General features: G+C 52.8%; 1 protein-coding gene across 2 annotated transcripts in view; it reads left to right on the top strand.

Moving 5' to 3' along the window:
- The first annotated feature begins 961 nt into the window (after positions 1-961).
- Positions 962-18447, top strand: part of Aldh1l1 (aldehyde dehydrogenase 1 family member L1) — a 48838-nt gene continuing 31352 nt past the window's right edge. The window contains exons 1-9 of one of the 2 annotated variants that reach the window (XM_036182232.1): positions 962-1061; positions 6197-6346; positions 8323-8557; positions 9181-9346; positions 11742-11843; positions 12456-12545; positions 13478-13615; positions 15736-15861; positions 18288-18379. In XM_036182232.1, coding sequence (XP_036038125.1) covers positions 6220-6346; positions 8323-8557; positions 9181-9346; positions 11742-11843; positions 12456-12545; positions 13478-13615; positions 15736-15861; positions 18288-18379 — 1076 coding nt within the window. In that variant the 5' untranslated portion in view covers positions 962-1061; positions 6197-6219. Of the gene's footprint in view, positions 1135-6196; positions 6347-8322; positions 8558-9180; positions 9347-11741; positions 11844-12455; positions 12546-13477; positions 13616-15735; positions 15862-18287; positions 18380-18447 lie in introns of both variants that reach the window. The other variant, XM_036182231.1, reaches the window with a different exon arrangement.

The following is an 18447-nucleotide window of genomic DNA, read 5'->3' as shown; positions in this document are numbered from 1 at the left end:
TGACTTACCTCAACTGAGAGGACAATGACCCTGCTCAGGGAGGGATTTGTGGCACCTACACAAGGTGGAAGGGCCAGCAGAGAACTTCCAAGAAGAAAACCTGCGGCTGTGAAGAGATGGGAAAGGCACGGGATTCAGAACCTTAGACCCACTAGGACACAGCATTGAGTCCACAGTTGATGGGTGACCTTGCTTGTCTCAGTCCACAGTGCAGGGGTGACCCTTGCTTTGAGTCCACAGTTGATGGGTGACCTTGCTTGTCTCAGTCCACAGTGCAGGGGTGACCCTTGCTTATCACTCTTGGGTGAGGGAAATGACCTAAAGCCCTTTTAACATGCTAGGGGTTATGGATGCCCGGTGTCACCATGAACAGAGGGACCAGGCCACGCAGCCAGGGCTAGCCCTTCGACTCCCCACCCAGCTGGCCTTTCCATGGGTCCCTCCTCCAGCAGATTAGGCCTGAGATGTGCAAGACTACATGCAGTGGGTCCCGCCTCCTTGCCTCTTCCAGCAGTGCGGTCCGTGCTATCTCCAGTCCTGGGACAGAGGTTCGCTGAGGTCCCATCGTGTGGTCTGGTCTGGTTGACTCTGGACAGTGGGTGACCAGCTGGGCTCGGGAGATGCTGGGCGTGGAACCCAAGCCTGAATTGGGGGTGGGGAGTTCTCCAACCCAGCTAGGGATACTCAACCCTTTGAGGATGAGCCCGTGGCTGCATGGTGCTTTGTAGGTGTTGGCGGCCCATTTTGCAGAAGGGAAAGCTGGGGCCCTTTGGGTAGCGGGGCACCTGCGAAAGGACCGCCTGTGGATGTTCGCTAGTCCATTTCCCAAATCCCTCTCCCCATTCTCGGGACTAGGGAAGGATCCTCTGATTGGTCATATCTGGAGGCCTGGCCTGAGGACGTCCTGTGATTGGAGAGGTTCGGGCTGGGCGGGCCCCCGGTGTCTGCCCCTCCTCTGTGAGTGGAGGAGGCGCGCTGACCCCAACCCGCTCCGCTGTAGACTTGAGCTTGAGCACGGGTCTGGGAGCTTGCTGCCCGTTGCCGACTTTCACAGCTAGCAGGTACTGCTGGGTTCCAAGCCCAGGGCTCTGGGCCAGTGACCCTCTTCTCCCTACTCCCCCTCTTTGACCTTGGGTAAGTTTCTTTTTGCTTTTGTTGTTTTGTACAGGGCACCCAGAGCCTCTCAGCTGCAGGCAAACGCTGAACCCCCAGAACCATAGCTCCTGCCCTGGGAAATTTCTTTTTCTTTCCTTTTCTTTTGGAGGGAGGGTTTCCCTGAGGAGCCCTGGCTGCCCTGGAACTAGCTCTCTAGACCAGGCTGGCCTCGAACTATCTGCTTCTGCCTCCAGAGAGCTGGAATTAAAGGAGTGCATAACCAAGTCCTGCTCATGCCCTGAGAAGTTTCTTAAGCGCTGCTAAATCTTGGCTTCTAGTCTGTAAAACGGGGGAGGAAGGGACAGGACTGGATTAGACTGGACACAACAGTGGACCTCTCCTGAGACTGCTGGAGAATTCTGGTGCTAGGCAGCTGGTGGTGAGTGTTGGGACTGTCTTCTGTCTAGATAAGTTCTTTGTGCCCAGGAGACGGCACAGTCATACTTTCCCTGGGCACTTGAGACCCAGGGAAGGTGACAGTTCACTCAGGCTTAAGCTGAAGTCTGCAGGCTTGAGAACCAGGTTGCTCTACCTTTACCCTGTAGCCACACCCAGGATCACGGAAGTGTCTGATTGATCTTGGCCCATCCCCTGCCAGGAACGGCAGCAAAGACACTGCCATATGAGGGGGTCGGCCTTGGGCAGATGTGGGTGAACCATGAGGCACCAGGTCTGCTCCCAGCAGCCTGGGACTGCAGAAAGCTGTAGAAGGAAGGACCCCTGCTGCGGTTCGGCCGTCCTGACACAGGGGCTGGAAGTGGGGACCTGCAGAGCAGGAACCCTCTGAGTCCCTGAAGGTCTGAGGCCACAGCAGCCCTTGGGGGGTGCCCCAACACAAGACAGGGCTGGAAGGTGGCACTCCATATCCTTGGGGTTCGGTAGGACCTCCAGCCCCTCCCATGTTATCTCTGTGGCCAAAGGCAAACTCTAAGTGAGGGTCCTCACTTCACGTTCCTCCATCTACCTCCTTGTCCCTGAACTGTGATAATGGCCAATCTGCAGTGATCCCAGCTGCCCCTCTGCAGCCTAAAGTGGGGGTTGGTTTTGTTTACTTGTATTTTACCCCTTTAATATTTCTGTAAATAGTAGCTGTTCAGCAGGGGTGGAGGAGGCAGGTGTGGTAGCACAGATCTGAAATCTCCGTGCTCAGGAGGCTGAGGTAGGAGGAGGAGAGATTCCAGGGCAGCCTGTGCTATGTACTGAAACTCCCTTGAAAGAAGACAACAAACACAGAGACAAGCCCCCCACCCCCACCCCCACTCCCACACATACACACTGCTTTGGGAAACTGCAGTGAGCTGTTACCTGCTGGAGCATCTTGGCTTACATATTCCCAGCTAGCAACAGTTTGCCAATGGCAGTTTCCTAATGGCATGGCCTATGCATTGCAACATGTGGCAGTGCAAACCCACCCACTGTCCTCTGGTCCTCCCATGGTTTATAAGAGAGACACCAAGTCAGGGCCGAGCCATCTTTCACGTTCCCTGCAGAGAAGTTTCGCTTGCTGCTGTTTTCCCAGAACCTGGCCAGTGCTGGATATCCATATTATCTTCAGTACCTGTCAGTTTTACAGGAGGAATGTGGACTGTGTTTGCCTCTGCGTTTAGAGAAATGTTCCAGTTTCATTAGTTGTGATTGCAACATGTTGGAGCCAGGCCTGTGAAGCCCACTGTTCACCAATATTTTCTAACATAGCCCCCCTCTCTCCCCTTCTCCCCACCTGTCCTTCTCCCCTTCCTCTTCTTTCTCCTGCATTTTTGAGGCAGGCTCGCAGGTAGCCCAGGCTGGCCTCAAACCCTCTATGTAGCCGAGGATGGCCTTGAACTCCCACTTTCCTGCTTCCAGCTTTCAGAGTTGTGCTTCCCGCCTGCACCAGCACACTTGGACTCTGTGGAGCAGGTGACGGAAACCAGCGCTTCAAGCATGCTAGACAGGCATTGGATCAACTGAGCTACCTCCTTACCCTTATTATGTTTTCTTCCTGTACCTGGTGTAAAAATATTTATTTTGAATCCAGATGGACTTTTTGGAGCAAAATGTAGGCTGGAGAGCTGTATTTGTTTCTTTCAATTAATAATCAACTTTCAGAGTTTGTTTTGGGTTTGTGGAAAAACCGAGGGCAGAGCCAGGTTCCCATATGTTCATTCTGCCTGTGCTTCTGTTGTTAAACATTTACCACACCGTGTGAGCTGATGCCAGTGCGGTGTAATGGCCTCAGATCCGTGTTCTGTGCGGGGCTCTCTCACTGTGTGTGTGTGTGAGCTTCATGTGTGGGCAGCGTGTAAGACACGTCTTCACTCTTGTAATCTTAGATGTCATGGGGGGTCTCTCCTCAGCCCTGGCAACTGTTCATCCTTCACTGTCTCTGATTCTCTGGGTTGACTTTTCCCCGTGCTGAGCACTTGTGATCATAGTGGACAGCAGCTTTGCAAATTGGCGTCTTTCACTCAGCGGTGTGCGTTTAGGTTTCCTGAGTATCTTTTCACAGCTTCCTAGCACATTGTCCTCTCAATTCTGACTTATGTTCCATTATCTGAACCCCATCACCACAGGGTTTTCTTTCCATTCACTCACTAATGGCTGTCATAGTTGACTCCAGGTTTGAACAGTTTTAAATAATACTGCAGTCAACATTTGTGTGTGGATATTAGTTTTCTGTCCACTTGAAGAGATACCTATGAGAGTGTGTCCTAGTTAGGGTTACTATTGCTGGGATGAAACACCATCATCAGTGGCAACTTGGGGAAGAAAGGGTTTATTTGACTAGGGCTTCTTTGTCACTGTTCATCATTGGAGGAAGTCAGGAACTCAGAGCGGGAACCTTGGAGGCAGGAACTGATGCAGAGGCCATGGAAGGGTGCTGCTTACTGACTTGCTCCTCATGGCTTGCTCAGCCTGCTTTCTTATAGAACACAGGACTACCTGCCACAATGGGCTGGGCCCTCTCCTATCAATAACTAATTGAGAAAATGCCCCCATAGTCTTGCCTACAGCTGATGGTATGGAGGCATTTTCTCAGCTGAGGCTCCCTCTTCCTTAATACTCTAACCTGTATCAAGCTGACATAAAACTAGCCAGCACAGAGTGGTTTCTGGATCTGGTGGTTAAAATGAACTTTGCATTAGAACAAGAATGCTGGAGACTGGAAAGGTGGCTCCTGGTTAAGAGCACTTGCGGCTTTTGCAGAGAACCTGAGTTCTGTTTCTAGCACCTAAGCTAGGCAGCTCATAGCCTCTTGCAGCTATAGCCCCAGGGGAATCTGACGCCACCTTCTGGCTTCCATGGGCACTGCAGTTTGATGGTTGAGATCTTTAGCTCACATTTTATTTTTTATTAAGAAAATTTTTTAGTCATTTTACATACCAACCACAGATCCCCTCTCTCCCCTCCTCCCATCCTCCAGCCTCCCTTCTCCCAACCCACCCCCTATTCCCTCCTCCGAAAAGGCAAGGCCTCTCATAGGGAGTCAGCAAAGCCTGGTACATTCAGTTGAGGCAGGTCCAAGCCCTTCCTCCTGCATCAAGGTGTGCAAGGTGTCCCACCATAGGTAGTGGGCTCAAAAAGCCAGCGCATGTACCAGGGGGTGGATCCTGATCCTACTGCCAGGGGGCCCCTTAAGCAGATCAAGCTACACTTATGCAGAGGGCCTAGTCCCATCCCGTGGAGGCTCCACAGCTGGTGGTCTAAAGTTCATGAATTCCCACTGGCTTGGTCTGGTTGTCTCTGTAGGTTTCCCCATCATGATCTTGATGCCCCTTGCTCATAGAATCCCTCTTCTCTCTCCTTGACTGGACTCCTGGCTTAGCTCACATTTTAATCGAGTGCTTTCCCTTCTGACTGAGTCGGGAGGGTCAGTTGTTCACTCTCAGGTCTCCCAGTTTATGGATTCTCATTTTATTTACTTGATGGAGTCCTTTGAAAGTAGAAATATTAAACTAATTGAAGTAGGACTTAATTTTTCTTTTCTTGAGCCCTCCTAGGCTGTGCTTTGAAAGTTATTGATGAATCCAAGGCTGTCCACGTTTCTCTTTTTATCTTTCAGAGGTTTATAACCTCAGGTCTGTGATCCATTTGGACTTGATTTTTATGAAGGTTGTGCAACATTTGAGCCAGCATGGCCTCTGATGACATATCCACACACTGACCCCTGAAGGTTCACACGCCCACAGGCCAGAGAGGGGAAGGGAAGCAGGCATGGGTTTGGGTCTGAAAGGCACACGTGTGAGGCTGGCCAAGACAGAGAGGCGTCGCTGCTCTATGCTGTGGGAGTTCTGGGTGTTTAGTGAACAACAGCACCTCTGGGTCACAGCAGTGTGCTGTGCGTGTGGAAATTCATGAGGCTACCTCACCCCTGTGATTTCTGCACTTCTGAGTGTGTGACGTCTACACTGCAGACTTTCCCTACACCATGCAGATGTGGCAAATGGACAGTTTAAGGAAAGACACCAGTAAGTACCTCAGGTTTTACTGACATGAGTGGCAGGAAGGTGCTGAACTCAGTAGCCATTGACCCTGAGTTCTGCTTCATTCCATCTGCCCTCTCCTTAGCCCTTCCCATTGGGAGCCCCTCCCAACCCAGTCTCCCTGTGCTGTGGAGGCTGACGTTAAGCAAGGTTCCTTTTTGCCCCTCTTGTGGCTTCTAGGTCTCTGCAATAAGCCTGGTGTAGCCTGGAGAGAAATACGGTGGCTTTCTCACTAACCATGAGGGAACAGAGGCTAATGTGGCTGGACCATGGTATATTCTAAAATGTCTCCTAGTACATACACCAGGTTTTGTGACAATTTGCCAGGATTAATGAAAGGACCCCTAAAGCCACAGTCATTAGAGTCTCCACATTCATAGATGTCAGGGTTCCCTGTGTCCATGTCCCCGCCCCCCCACCACCACCTGGCCCCTTGCACAGTGGCAACCTTCCTGAAGCAGCCTGCTGGTCATGGAGCCCCCAGGGTGGCCAGGGCAGGGGACATGCCTGCTAGAACCTGGATGGTTTCCCCCGACTTCAGAGAGCCCTTTCCCACTCTTCGGCTGCCCCTTCTACAGGTTCCGTCGGCCCCTCTGTTGCCATGAAGATCGCGGTAATCGGGCAGAGCCTGTTTGGCCAGGAGGTTTACTGCCAGCTAAGGAAGGAGGGCCATGAGGTGGTGGGCGTGTTCACTATCCCTGACAAGGATGGGAAAGCAGATCCCCTGGGTGAGTAACAGCTCAGGGGCAAGGAGGAGGGTGGAGGGAAGCCCGCCTGCTGGGCAGAGGCACTATAGTGGGCGGGTGGTAAAGTGTGGGGTCTCACGGTGCAGCCCTTGCTGGACAGCACCTACCACATCTTCCACTCTGTCCACACTGATGCCAAGAGGCTGCTGGACTGTCCTGGAATAAAGTAACCCAACCCCCAACACACACACACACTCACACACACACTTGACTGTGGAGTAGGATCTGTGTCCTGAGCAAGGGCCATGGAGAAGCCCATCCTGTCCTATGTACCTCTGTGAACTTCTCTGTCTCCAAGCATCTAGGCTCTCAAGGGCTCAGGGACGTGCTTCATGTCGCCATTTCTGGGGCTCTCTCAGCCCTGAGCGCTCAACCCCACTGGAGGGTTCCTGGTACAGTAAAGTGGGTGGAGCTAAGAGATTTCCATTTTAGCATCTTTCTGGTTCTGCTACCTCCTGGGGGAGGAACCACTTGAGAATCATAGTCCTGGACCCTTGCCTTGGAGCAGGCGCTCAGTACACAGGATGCTGGGGCCTCCATATGGTGAACAGACCCTCCGGCCACTCATCAGCCCTTGTTAGAGCTGATGGAGAAGGACTGTAGGGCATAGCTTAACATGGGAAACTGAGGTTAGTAGGGAGGCTCTGAGGGGCCAGCCAGATCCAGGGCAGAACAAGCAGCTGCAGTCTGACCCCCTGGACTCTGCTCTAACACTGCTTTGCCTGCCTGGCCTCAGCCTTGCACCTGACCGCAGCATGATATACATGACCCCACAGCCTGAGCTTTGCAAACAGACACTAGCTGTGACTAGCACCAGCCCAAGCCTGGTTTGGACCACAGATGGCCACAGTGAGGCTGCTTTGGAAGAATGTTCTGATCTCCTCTCCTCACAGCTGGTCACATTGCGTCTGAATCAGGATCAGAGATGCGTCCTGGTGTTCAGCTGGCTTCCCTTTTCACCCCTTTTTATTTAGCCTGGGACCATACACCTGAGATGGTGTATTTACACTCTGGGGAGTCTCCTCTTTTCAGTTAACACCCTGGAAACACCCTCCTACTGATTCCATACCCAGTGACCTTGACAATGAAGATCAGTCCTCACGTCAGGACATGATGATAGAGATGAGGATGGACAGCAGGGTCAGGCCAGTCAAGGGAGTTCCCTCGAGAGACTTGTGAAGGACGTTCATAAGCACTGACGTACTGAAGGCCAAAAAAAAAGTCCTGCAGGGTTGGGGCTGTGCCTTCCAGAGGCAGCTGCTACCACCAGGCTGGGGATAGGAAATTGAGCCTATGATTCAGGCCTGTCAGGAGGCAGGAGGGGCCCTGCAGGCTGGGCTTGGGCTTCTGGGCCACAGGTGTGAGGAGCAGAATGTGTATATGGCAGACTGGGAACAGGGATTCAGCAGCTGCTCTGGGAAGGGACTCCTGTGGCTGCGGTGAGGCATCGGGCTTGGGTGATGGCCAGAGGACAGGATCCCCACAGGAAGGAGCAACCCTTCCCAGCCCTCTTGTCCTCCTCCCGGTGAGGGAACAGTTGACAAGGCGGAACTATGGTTCCCAGGGACTCCAGTGTCCAAGACCTAGATCTGAGGAGGAGAGGGAGGGGAAGAGAGAGATGGTGAGGGAGCGGAGAAAGACACCGTGTTGAACGTGGCTGGGCCTCTGGAGAGGACTGTGAGGCCAGTGGCTCTTGGGGAACTGTGGGGCCTGAGTAAGGAGGCGCATAGAGGCCTTAGTACTCAGCAGGAGGTAGCATCCGGGCAGAAAAGTCCCTGCCCATCACTCACCCTTGGCTAGCAGTACCCCACCCGAATCCTGGTAGAACCTTGCTGGGCAGTGGGAACAGGGAGGGAGAGGACACCAAGAACAGGTCCAGAGCCACTTCTCTGGGTAGGCACAGCTGACAGTGTGTGGGTAGCAAAGAGAGGACAATTGCCTGTCTGCTCTCCCCGCAGGCCTGGTTGCTGAGAAGGATGGCGTGCCTGTGTTCAAGTTCCCTCGGTGGCGGGCTCGAGGACAGGCTCTGCCCGAGGTGGTGTCCAAATACCAGGCTCTGGGTGCAGAGCTCAACGTGCTGCCCTTCTGCAGCCAGTTCATCCCCATGGAAGTCATCAACGCCCCCCAGCATGGCTCCATAATCTACCACCCATCCCTGCTACCCAGACACCGAGGGGCTTCGGCCATCAACTGGTAAGATAGGACCCACTCCATCTGCCTGGCATGTCACCCTCCTCAACCTGACGCATCTCTCTAGGGTGGTCAAGGGTGATGCACAGGTGCCTGCCCTGCTCTGCTATGTGTCACCCTGAACCACAGTGGGGGCACGTTAAGACAGCATGCTTGCCAGGTGGGGGTGGCGCACACCTTTAATCACAGCACCCAGGAGGCAGATCTCTGTGAATCTGAGGCCAGTCTGGGCTATAGAGCAAGTCTCAGGATGGCCAGGACTACACAGAGAAACCCTGTCTTGAAAACAAAAATAGACTACATGCTTTGAAGCGGTGGGACAGGAGCTCTGCTGGTCCTGCAATGGACCAGAGGCTGCAAGGGGGGTTGTACTAGTATGTCAAGGAACCTGCAGAAGGCAGGGCTCTGTGTGCTCACCCCACCTGTCCCTGTCCTGTGGCTGTTCCCTAAGGCAGTACAGATTAAGTCATAAACAGTTTCTTTTCTTCCCTTTCCTCTAGGAGCAGGTGTCAGCCCTTCCTGGGGAGGAGGTGGCCTCCTGAAGGGTGGCAGGGGCCAAGGGGCAGCTCCCAGGGTGCCCTCTGTGACACTTTCTATCAGACTAACATCTCCCTCCTGCCCTCCAGGACCCTCATTCATGGGGATAAGAAAGGGGGCTTCAGCATCTTCTGGGCTGATGATGGCTTGGACACTGGGGACCTTCTGCTCCAGAAGGAGTGTGAGGTGCTTCCAGACGACACCGTGAGCACCCTCTACAACCGTTTCCTCTTCCCGGAGGGCATCAAAGGGATGGTAAGGCTGAGGGCTGGCTACACCTGCCCATCTCACGCCTTCCCTGACACAGGTTCTCCATTCTTGGCTCCACTGGCCTTCCCTAGATGTAGGTACTGATCCCCACTGGCCAGGCACCCCACCCTCAATTTCAGGACTCGTGAAAGGGGAACTCTTCGGGGTCTCAAAGAGATATGAACATGAAGGAACTGTGGGCAAAGTGAGCAGAGCCCACTTCAAGAGGGCATTAGCCCAAAGGGGCATGTTTGGTTGGGGCCAATGACTAGACAGCCCAGAGGCAACACAGAGGCCAGGTGTTGTTGAGCCCCAAAGCCCCCTCTGTGTCACTGGGTTGTCACGCCCCACAATTTGGTCCCTTTTCTGTTTAGTTCATTTTATTCTCAGGTCAGGTGCCTGAGATGAAAGATCATTGAGTCCTAAGTCCAAGTTTTCAGTTCTCTATTCCATGGGGTGACAAACCCCACTCCTCCAAGGGGGAAAGGTCAAGGAAGGCTCCGATTGGCCAGCTTGGGGTCATGTGGTCTTCTGACCCAGTCACTGGCCAGGGCAATGGAGTACTCTGATTTGTGGAAGTCTCTGCAAACACCACAGCCATCAGAGGGTCGATCGGGGGAGACAAGAAGGAAAGTAGCCAGTGTTGAGAGTCTGACCCTGAATAGTTTATTTGAGGCATATTTAAGAACAGCACAATCTGGTGAAAAAATTTCTGGTGCCACATGTAGCTGGTGTCCCCAGGGACGTCCTACAGGCCGTGTGTATCTGCGCAGGCTGCTGTTGTTCTAGCCCAGAGGGCACATTAGTGAGAGAGGACCAAAGCCACTGATGTTTGGGCCAGGAAGTTTCCAGACAAAAAGCCTTGTCATAGGGCAGTGAACAAGGTGTCAGTCACCAGACACCACGACAAGCCCGGGCCATCTGCCCCTCACCTCAGTCCTTTTTCACATCAGCTGCCTTTTCACCTTCAGTGTTTTCATTGTGTTAAGCTGTGGTGAGCAAAGCTACCTTGTTAAGTACTGAGCCTGAGACAAGAGGATTTCACATTCCATAGCAAATGGCTCAGGTGGCCATTAGAGCTCCAGTGTCCATGGCTACCACTGCTCACATTTGAATTAATTGAATTATTTGAATTAATTATGATTAATTTCCATAGGAACTTAGGGACAGGAGGTAGCTCTGTAGTATAGTGATTTCTTTGTATGGGGGAGGGCCCACGTTCCATCCCCTGTATTGCACACACACACACACACACACACACACACACACACACACACACACACTCATCTTTGAAGTCCCTAGGTTCCTGGCCATTGTACAGGAACACAGCCCATGTTAATCACTATGGCATATTCCACAATGCGGCTCTGCATTATAAATTTCTGATACCCTATTTCTTTTCTTTAATTTTTTTTCTATTTATTTATTTTGTGTGTATGAGTGTTTGCCTGCATTTGTGTATGTGAACCACGGACATCAAAAGATAGCATCAGATTCCCTGGGCGTGGAGTTACAGGAGGTTGTGAGCTGCCACATGAGTATTGAGAATTGAACCCGGGTCCTTTTTACAAGAGCAGCCTGAAATAGTACTTTTCGTCAGGACCACCAGCTTGCAAATAATGACCCAGAGACTTATTATTAATTATGAAAGGTTGGCCTTTAGCTTAGGCTTTTTCCCAACTAGCTCTTATAACTCAAATTAACCTGTTTCTGTTAATCTACTTTCTGCCACATGGCTCGGTTACTTTTCCTCTGTACCATATGTCCAACTTGCTGAGTCTAGCTGGTATCTCTCTGCCTCCCTTCTTTCCGGAGTTCTCTCTCTCCCTGGGAAATCCCACCTATTCTCTCCTGCCTAGCTACTGGCCATTCATTTCTTTATTAAATCAATCACAGTGACACATCTCTACACAGTGGAAACAAATATTCTTCAACAGCAGCCAGTGCTTTTAACTGCTGAGCCACCTCTCCAGCCCATGACACTCTGTTTCTTGACGACGACAACAGCTCCCCTGGGTGCTCCCTCAGGGTGGGTTGCAGACTCCTCGTCACTCCTCAGTCCGGACCCCAGAGAAGCTCCTTCACTGCAGACGCCCATGCCCACATCAGGGCTCGGGATCTGTTCTCCTTCAAGATGGCTCTGGACAGCAACACACAGGCTGTGCGTCTGTTACCCCCGGTGGGGCTTGGCGGTTTCCTCACCTAGAGATCTAGAAGGTCGATGTAAACTAAGGCCGTGCGGTGTTGCTGATGGTCTGTGAGTCAGTCCACTCCCAAACCCTGTCACCCACACCCTGTGTCCATGCTGTAGGGTTTCTCGGGTCCCTGCAGTGTGGGCACCAGGGCTGGTGTGGGCAGGCCCCTGATGCCAGGGAAGAGCTGACTGTGAGTCTCCTTGCAGGTGCAGGCTGTGCGGCTGATCGCAGAGGGCACAGCGCCCCGCATCCGCCAGCCTGAGGAAGGAGCCACCTATGAGGGCATTCAGAAGAAGGAGACGGCCAGGGTGAGTAGCCACCCCAGCTACCCAACATGCCCGTGCAGTGGCTCAGGGAAGCAGGGTAAGCTGACAGTAATAGAAACAGCCGTGGAGGGTGGGGTTACAGCAGAGCATTGGGATGTGGAGGGAACTAAGTCCTGTTCCTCTTTAAGTAGAAGCCTCACTCCAGGGAGGGAGAAGAACTAGGGCTATGGGCATATACCAGACGTAGTGTCTGCATCTCCAAGATGTTATTGTCTGAGAGGTTTCTCGGAGCCACAGTGGGTAGCAGACCCGTGGCTGCCTCTGCTTGGGACTGGGTTATCTCTGTAAGGAGGTCTGCGTGAGCCCTGTATACATGAAGATGCAGTGGTGGGGCTCTGCAGCATGGGCCTGGGCACTCTGTGGGGCCTCAGCCACCTTGACAACAGTACATAGCCTCTTCCCAAACCATTCTACAGGCTGTGCAGCCTAGGAGAGACCTGGGGTCAGAGCTCCAAACCAGGCCACCCACTCTTCACTCAGGACCAGGTTTAGGAGGACGCCCAGACCCCACCTGCAAGGCTAGGCCCACTGTGCAGCAGTCCTCAGGGAACTAGGAAAGGCTGGCTGAGGTTACAACAACCTTGGTCCCCACAGATCAACTGGGACCAGCCAGCAGAGGCCATCCACAACTGGATCCGTGGGAATGACAAAGTGCCAGGTGCCTGGACAGAGGCCTGTGGGCAGGTATGTTCCCATGAGGTTGGTGTTCAGCAGGAGACACTGTATGCCCCCACCCTGCCAGCTGGAAATCTGCCCACTAGGTTTGAAATGCTTGATACATTCTATAGCCCTAATTCTACCTCCTCTCAAATGCCCCCTTCTCCAGGACTAGGAGATCCTGGACCATTCAGAACTAAAATACGATGTCTGCTGCCATTGGTGGCCCCAGGCACCTGCTGCAGCCCTGGACCTGCTGAATTGGTTGTTGAGTAGTTGATCCTCACCCTTATGCTCTCAGATGCCATAGGCCAGGCTCTGACTTTGCCCCAGGGGAGAGACAACTTACTTTGAGCTAGACTGGGCAGCAGCTGGACTTAGCATAGGGAGGTACAGGTTTTGTGCACCCCTCAAAGTCAGCCTGATGTCCACACGATCGGTTGTCTAGTTCCCTGACCCAGCTCCCTACCAAACAATGCAGAGATCTCTTCACTTCCTGCACTGATGCCCGACCCTTTGCTTTGGCGGGTTTATCTGCAGCAGCGGCCAGCAGTTGCCAAGGGTCAGTGGCTTCATGGTGTACCTTGAGAAGATTTTCCTGGGAGGTCTGTGCCCCTGAGGTCTGGGGCACTGAGTCAGTGCAAAGGTCTCAAGGATGCCTTGAGGCTTGAGGTATCCAGGTCCTCAGATTTTCTGGGTCTCATCTGTGGCCCCAAAGACTGGGTCTAGGACCTACTCAGCCTTCTGTGTAGATCACAGTTCCTCCAGGTCGCTCTGTCCCTCACAGAGGCTGGACTTAGGCCCAGTCAGCCTTGCACACTCTAGGGTCACACCAGCCTCCCCTCCCCACCCCACCCGCCAGTACCACTTACCCTTCTCAGCCCTATGGAACTGTAGCTAGGCTTCAGGCAGCAGGGCCGCGTCTTAGCTGTTGTCTCTTGGCTTCTCTGACTCCATAGAAGCTGACATTTTTCAACTCAACACTCAACACTTCCGGCCTGGTGGCCCAGGGAGAGCCTTTGCCCATCCCAGGAGCCCATCGTCCAGGCCTGGTCACCAAAGCAGGACTCCTCCTCTTCGGGAATGATGATAACATGGTAAGGTGACAGGACACTGTTGTGAGTCACTTGCCTGCATCGCAGGGTCAAGGTCACCCACACTGCTGTCCTTGGACTAAGGCCCTACAGGAAGATCCAAGGCTGCCCTGGAAGAAACAGGAAGAACCAAGAGTCAAGGGAACAGCCCCAATCTGAGCACAGGCTCTGTGGGGTGGGGCTGTGCTTTCTATGACAGGTTGGACACCCCGTGTGACAGAAATCTTTTCGAGTAGCCCTGGCCTCGGCCTTTGCATATGTTATCAAAAATAAACCCACAGGACTCAATTTCCCTCTCATTGAATAGGGATGGCATAGTGACTTGGCACAGACAGCTGCTGGGCTCTGGGAGATGTGATTGGAATTTGCACATCAGAATAGTAGCTGAATTGAATGGAGTATACTTAGGCACCGACCGCTGTTTTAAAACAACAAACAGACACCATATTTCATCTTCCAGACAGCCCCATGAGATAATTGTAGATATTATTTGCATATTCCAGAGGAGCAAACTACATTGCAAAAACTTAAAAAGTTTGCCCAAGGTCACCTGAGCTAGTCAGTAGCAGAGCTGGGCTTCAGAGCCTAAATTCTGGCTCCGAGGCTGTTGTGACCCTGAGACCCTGTTCACACAAGATACTCGGCTGAGGAGAGGGAGGGTCTCCAACACTTAGCAACCTTGACAGTGTGGGTAGCGTGGAGGGTGGAGAATTGTGCTGACCAACGTGGCTCTCTCTCAGCGTTTACATGCCGTATCATGCCTCCAGAGAGGCCAAGGCTGTGTGACAGCTTCCGTTTAACAGAGGATGGGCATTCAGGTGCACATGATGGATATGTCTAGACTGATGCTCTCCTTCATGTTGAGGTCCCTAGAAATAGCATCTAAGAGGGAAATTCTCCCACAAATGATTATTCAGAAATATTCTGGGAAAATCCCACGAGGCTGTGAGGACAGGCTCAGCAGTCATGAGGTGTCTCTGAGGATGCATTGACTTTGCCTCTGCCCTGTACATGTGCACATCAGCCAGCATCTGTTGTTCTTGTCCTTGGGGTAGTGTGGAGTCCTATCAAGTGCAGGAACTGGGGGGTGCGCAGTACGCTGCCGTGGCCAGTTCCTTGCAGCAGCTGAGACTGGTATTCACGTTCAGGAGGGGCAGGTTCCCAAGGGCCCTGGCTGCTTCTGCCACTGTAGCCATACAAACATCAGAGCACAGAAGCCTTCAGGGAGCATGGCTCAGGCTTGCTGGCTGGGTCTAGCTGCTCTTCTGCTTGCCAAAAGTTCTTAGAACATCTCCTAATAGTCTGTGTCCAGCCCTGGTCGCCTGGACTATAACAGATACAGAATGTGACTCTAAAATATTTTTATATCTACCTCACATTTGCCAGATTGTATAATGTATTGTATGAGCTATTTGAACCCCGTTAGCTCATAAATAATTGTTTGACAAATGTTAGAAGCGGGGAGACAAGATAAATAATTTTGGATGAGCTGGCAGCAGGCTGGCATGTCTCCATTGAAGGGTGACTCCGTGGGCTTTGCACACGCTCCACAAGCTCCATAGAGCCAGAGCCAGGCTCTGTCTGGAGTGCTGTCCACAAGAGTGCAGGCGATGGGCTTACAGGACTCTCCTGGAATCCTTCCTCTCTCCTGATGCATCCCAGACAGACACTTGTCCTCGAGATGTTTCTGTGGGCTTCTGGGAGTATAACATGATGAGTGATTCATCTTTACTCAGTTGACTTTCACAATAGTTCTGCACGTTTTTTTTTTCTTCTGATAAGAAGCTATCCTTTTAATAGAAATAATGTCACTCAACAAAAGAAAGCACCTGGTCTGTGGCACTCAGTGATGAGGGCCTGCCTGACCTGAGGAAGACCACTGCACACACAGAATCTCGAAAGTAGGCACAGTGTGGTAGGTGATGGACAATTAGGGTAAAGGGCAGGCACAGGCTGTGTGGCTTCTACCACGTCCCCAGGACAGAGGATCTCAGCTCCAAACACTCCCATCATTTACCTGGGCTCCCTGCTCCCTCTTGGCGGTGAGGCTTGGGGGCGGAGTGTGGATGCCCTCCTCAGATCCCCACCCTGCCTTGGTCCTACTACAGTTCTCCCCTTTGCAGCTGCTGGTGAAGAACATCCAGCTGGAGGATGGCAAGATGATGCCAGCCTCCCAGTTCTTCAAAGGGTCTGCCAGCAGTGCCCTGGAGCTGACAGAGGCAGAGCTAGCCACTGCAGAAGCTGTGCGGGTAAGAGACGCCTTCAGTGGTACCATCCTGTCAAAAGGTTGTACGCTGCACATGTGTTTTGTGTGTTCACATTCTCGGGCGTTGGGAAGATGTGCTGGCCTTGGAGACGGCCTTGGCTTTGTCCACTTTCTGATGTCCCTGGGCCCGTCTTCCTTTGTACCTGGGCTCCTGGGATTTGGGTCCCCTGAATCTGGCTCTTCTAGGGACTCACTCCCAACAATTAACAAATGAAACTGTCCGCTTTGTAATAAAAGAGGTAGGGGCTTAACCCCATAACCGGTGATCAGTGTGTGGTCTGGACTTGGCCCGGACAGGGTACTAACACAGTAACACCCGAACGGTGATCAGCACAAGATTCATAGTCAGGTTCCCCTCCAGCTCAGTCCCTACATGGTCTAGAGATAGCTTCCTTCTCTGAAGTTGGTTGTCCAGCCAGAAACTGGGTCAGTGGCCACTTCCCAGGACCTGTTCCTGGCCTTCACACTCTGTCTTTCTGTCCCTAGAACCATGTGTGGTACTGAGCCTTGTGAGCACATGACACTGAGGGTTTCGGTTTTAGTCATCCATCCAGTCAGGGTTCAAGGACAGCTGCTCCTCTGCCTTTGAAGGCTCTATCCAGATAAACCCATCTCGTGCGTTGAACCTGCGCTAAGTGTGCAGAGCTCAGCAGCAGCACATGCGGTGGAGCATGGTTGGTGTGACCATGGGGCTGCCTGGGAGTTACAGCTCACCCCACTCCAGGCATTGAGAGAGGATCCCACCATGTGGGTAGCCTAGAAAAAAGGCTCAAATGCTGAATTCCACGAGCTTCACAGCACGAGGAACCCATGTGTCTCCTTTCCCTAACATGTACTGCCCTCATACCACGTGAAGAAGAGAGTGGTGAGTCTTCATAAGCTAAGGGAGTTAGGAACACTTGCTGAGCTCCTCCTGGTTGCCAGGCAGTGGGTGGGAGGGCTGGGTGAAGCTGCTGTACATGTACAACTCCCATCGGTGCAGATGGTGAGACAGCTTTGGGAGACACTGCACAGAACGGGGCTGTGAGACAAGGCCTCAGAGCTGGGGTCGGCATTAGATGGAGGGAAACTGAGAGCTGGGTACAAAGACAAGATCTGGAGAAACTTTAGAGCAGAGGAGTGTAAGTGCGGGGACCCCACAGGTGCAGGGACCCCACAGGTGCAGGGACCCCACAGGTGCAGGGACACTACAGGTGCAGGGACACTACAGGTGCAGGGACCCCACATGTGCAGGGACCCCACAGGTGCAGGGACCCCACAGGTGCAGGGACCCCACAGGTGCAGGGACACTACAGGTGCAGGGACCCCACAGATGCAGGGACCCCACAGGTGCAGGGACCCCACAGGTGTAGGGACACCACAGGTGCAGGGACCCCACAGATGCAGGGACCCCACAGGTGCAGGGACATGTCTTTGAGGAGGTTACCACTGCTGTAACCCAGGAACAAGAGAGAGAGCTGCGTGGAGGTGGGCAGGGTCAGGTCACAGCTGGGACCCTTGGTGTTATAGCACTGAAGAGCGAGATTCTACAAGAGGCAGACATGAAGTGCTACATGGACAGCAGAGCCACCGTCTCCCCTAGGAATTCTGGGCACTGTAAAGTCTGGAAGGGAAGGGAGGAGGGAAAAGGAGCTCCACATCACTAGCTTTAACCCTACCTTCAAAACATGAAACCAAGCAAACAAAGGCATTTCCAGAATATTCCTGAACCTACTGTGGCTCTGGCCCTGCCTTTGAGTCTGCCTGGGATTACTGGGCCAGCTGGACCAACAGGCTCTGGGCCAAAGATGCTTGCTTACGATGACTACCATGGAGGCCTGTGTGAAGGGGCGGAAGTCTTCCTGGCAGATGTTGTGATTGGGCAGTTCAGTCTGGCATCTGATAGGAACAGCCATCCTACCATGACCACTGGTTGGCTGTCTGTAAATGGGAGTGCTGGCTGCTGGGCTGGTGGCCCTGATGTCTCCTCACTTGCCCAATAGGCCAGTTGTTGCTTCTGTTACACTTCATAGGTCCCAGGTCAGAAGAGTGATAGCCAGTTAGGATCTCAGAGCAGACAAGATTCGAGTTCACAAGGCCCTCACTGTGACTGGCCTTCATGTCATAAGCATCCCATGCTGCCATATCAGTGCTGTGCTGAGGATACCAGGACACTTAAAGGCACACCAAGGCCAGGCATGAGCCTTTCTGATACCCACCCATCTTCTCCTGCCTGCACTATTCTGGGAGACCAATCATGTAGTAGGAGGCCAGCAGCCTAGTGTCATGGTGGCCAGAGCTGTGGCCCACTCTGGGCCCTAGAATAGATACAGTGCCTTGAAGACCATGAAGGTAGACCCCTTAGCCAGCAGTGAAAATGGCACCCTGCTTCACCAAGCACCTCTGACCATCATGGCCTTTGTCTTCCAGAGCTCTTGGATGCGAATCCTGCCCAACGTCCCAAAGGTAGAAGACTCTACAGACTTCTTCAAGTCGGGGGCTGCATCAGTAGATGTCGTGAGGTGAGGCCAGGGGCACCAAGGTCTCTTCCAAGTATCCACTGTGGGCCCACCGAGGCCACTGTTGTTTG

This window comes from Onychomys torridus, chromosome 3 (assembly GCF_903995425.1).
Source record: "Onychomys torridus chromosome 3, mOncTor1.1, whole genome shotgun sequence".
Lineage (NCBI taxonomy): Eukaryota > Metazoa > Chordata > Mammalia > Rodentia > Cricetidae > Onychomys > Onychomys torridus.
Note: the sequence above shows the minus strand (reverse complement) of the source record. Positions and strands in the feature narration are given on the sequence as shown.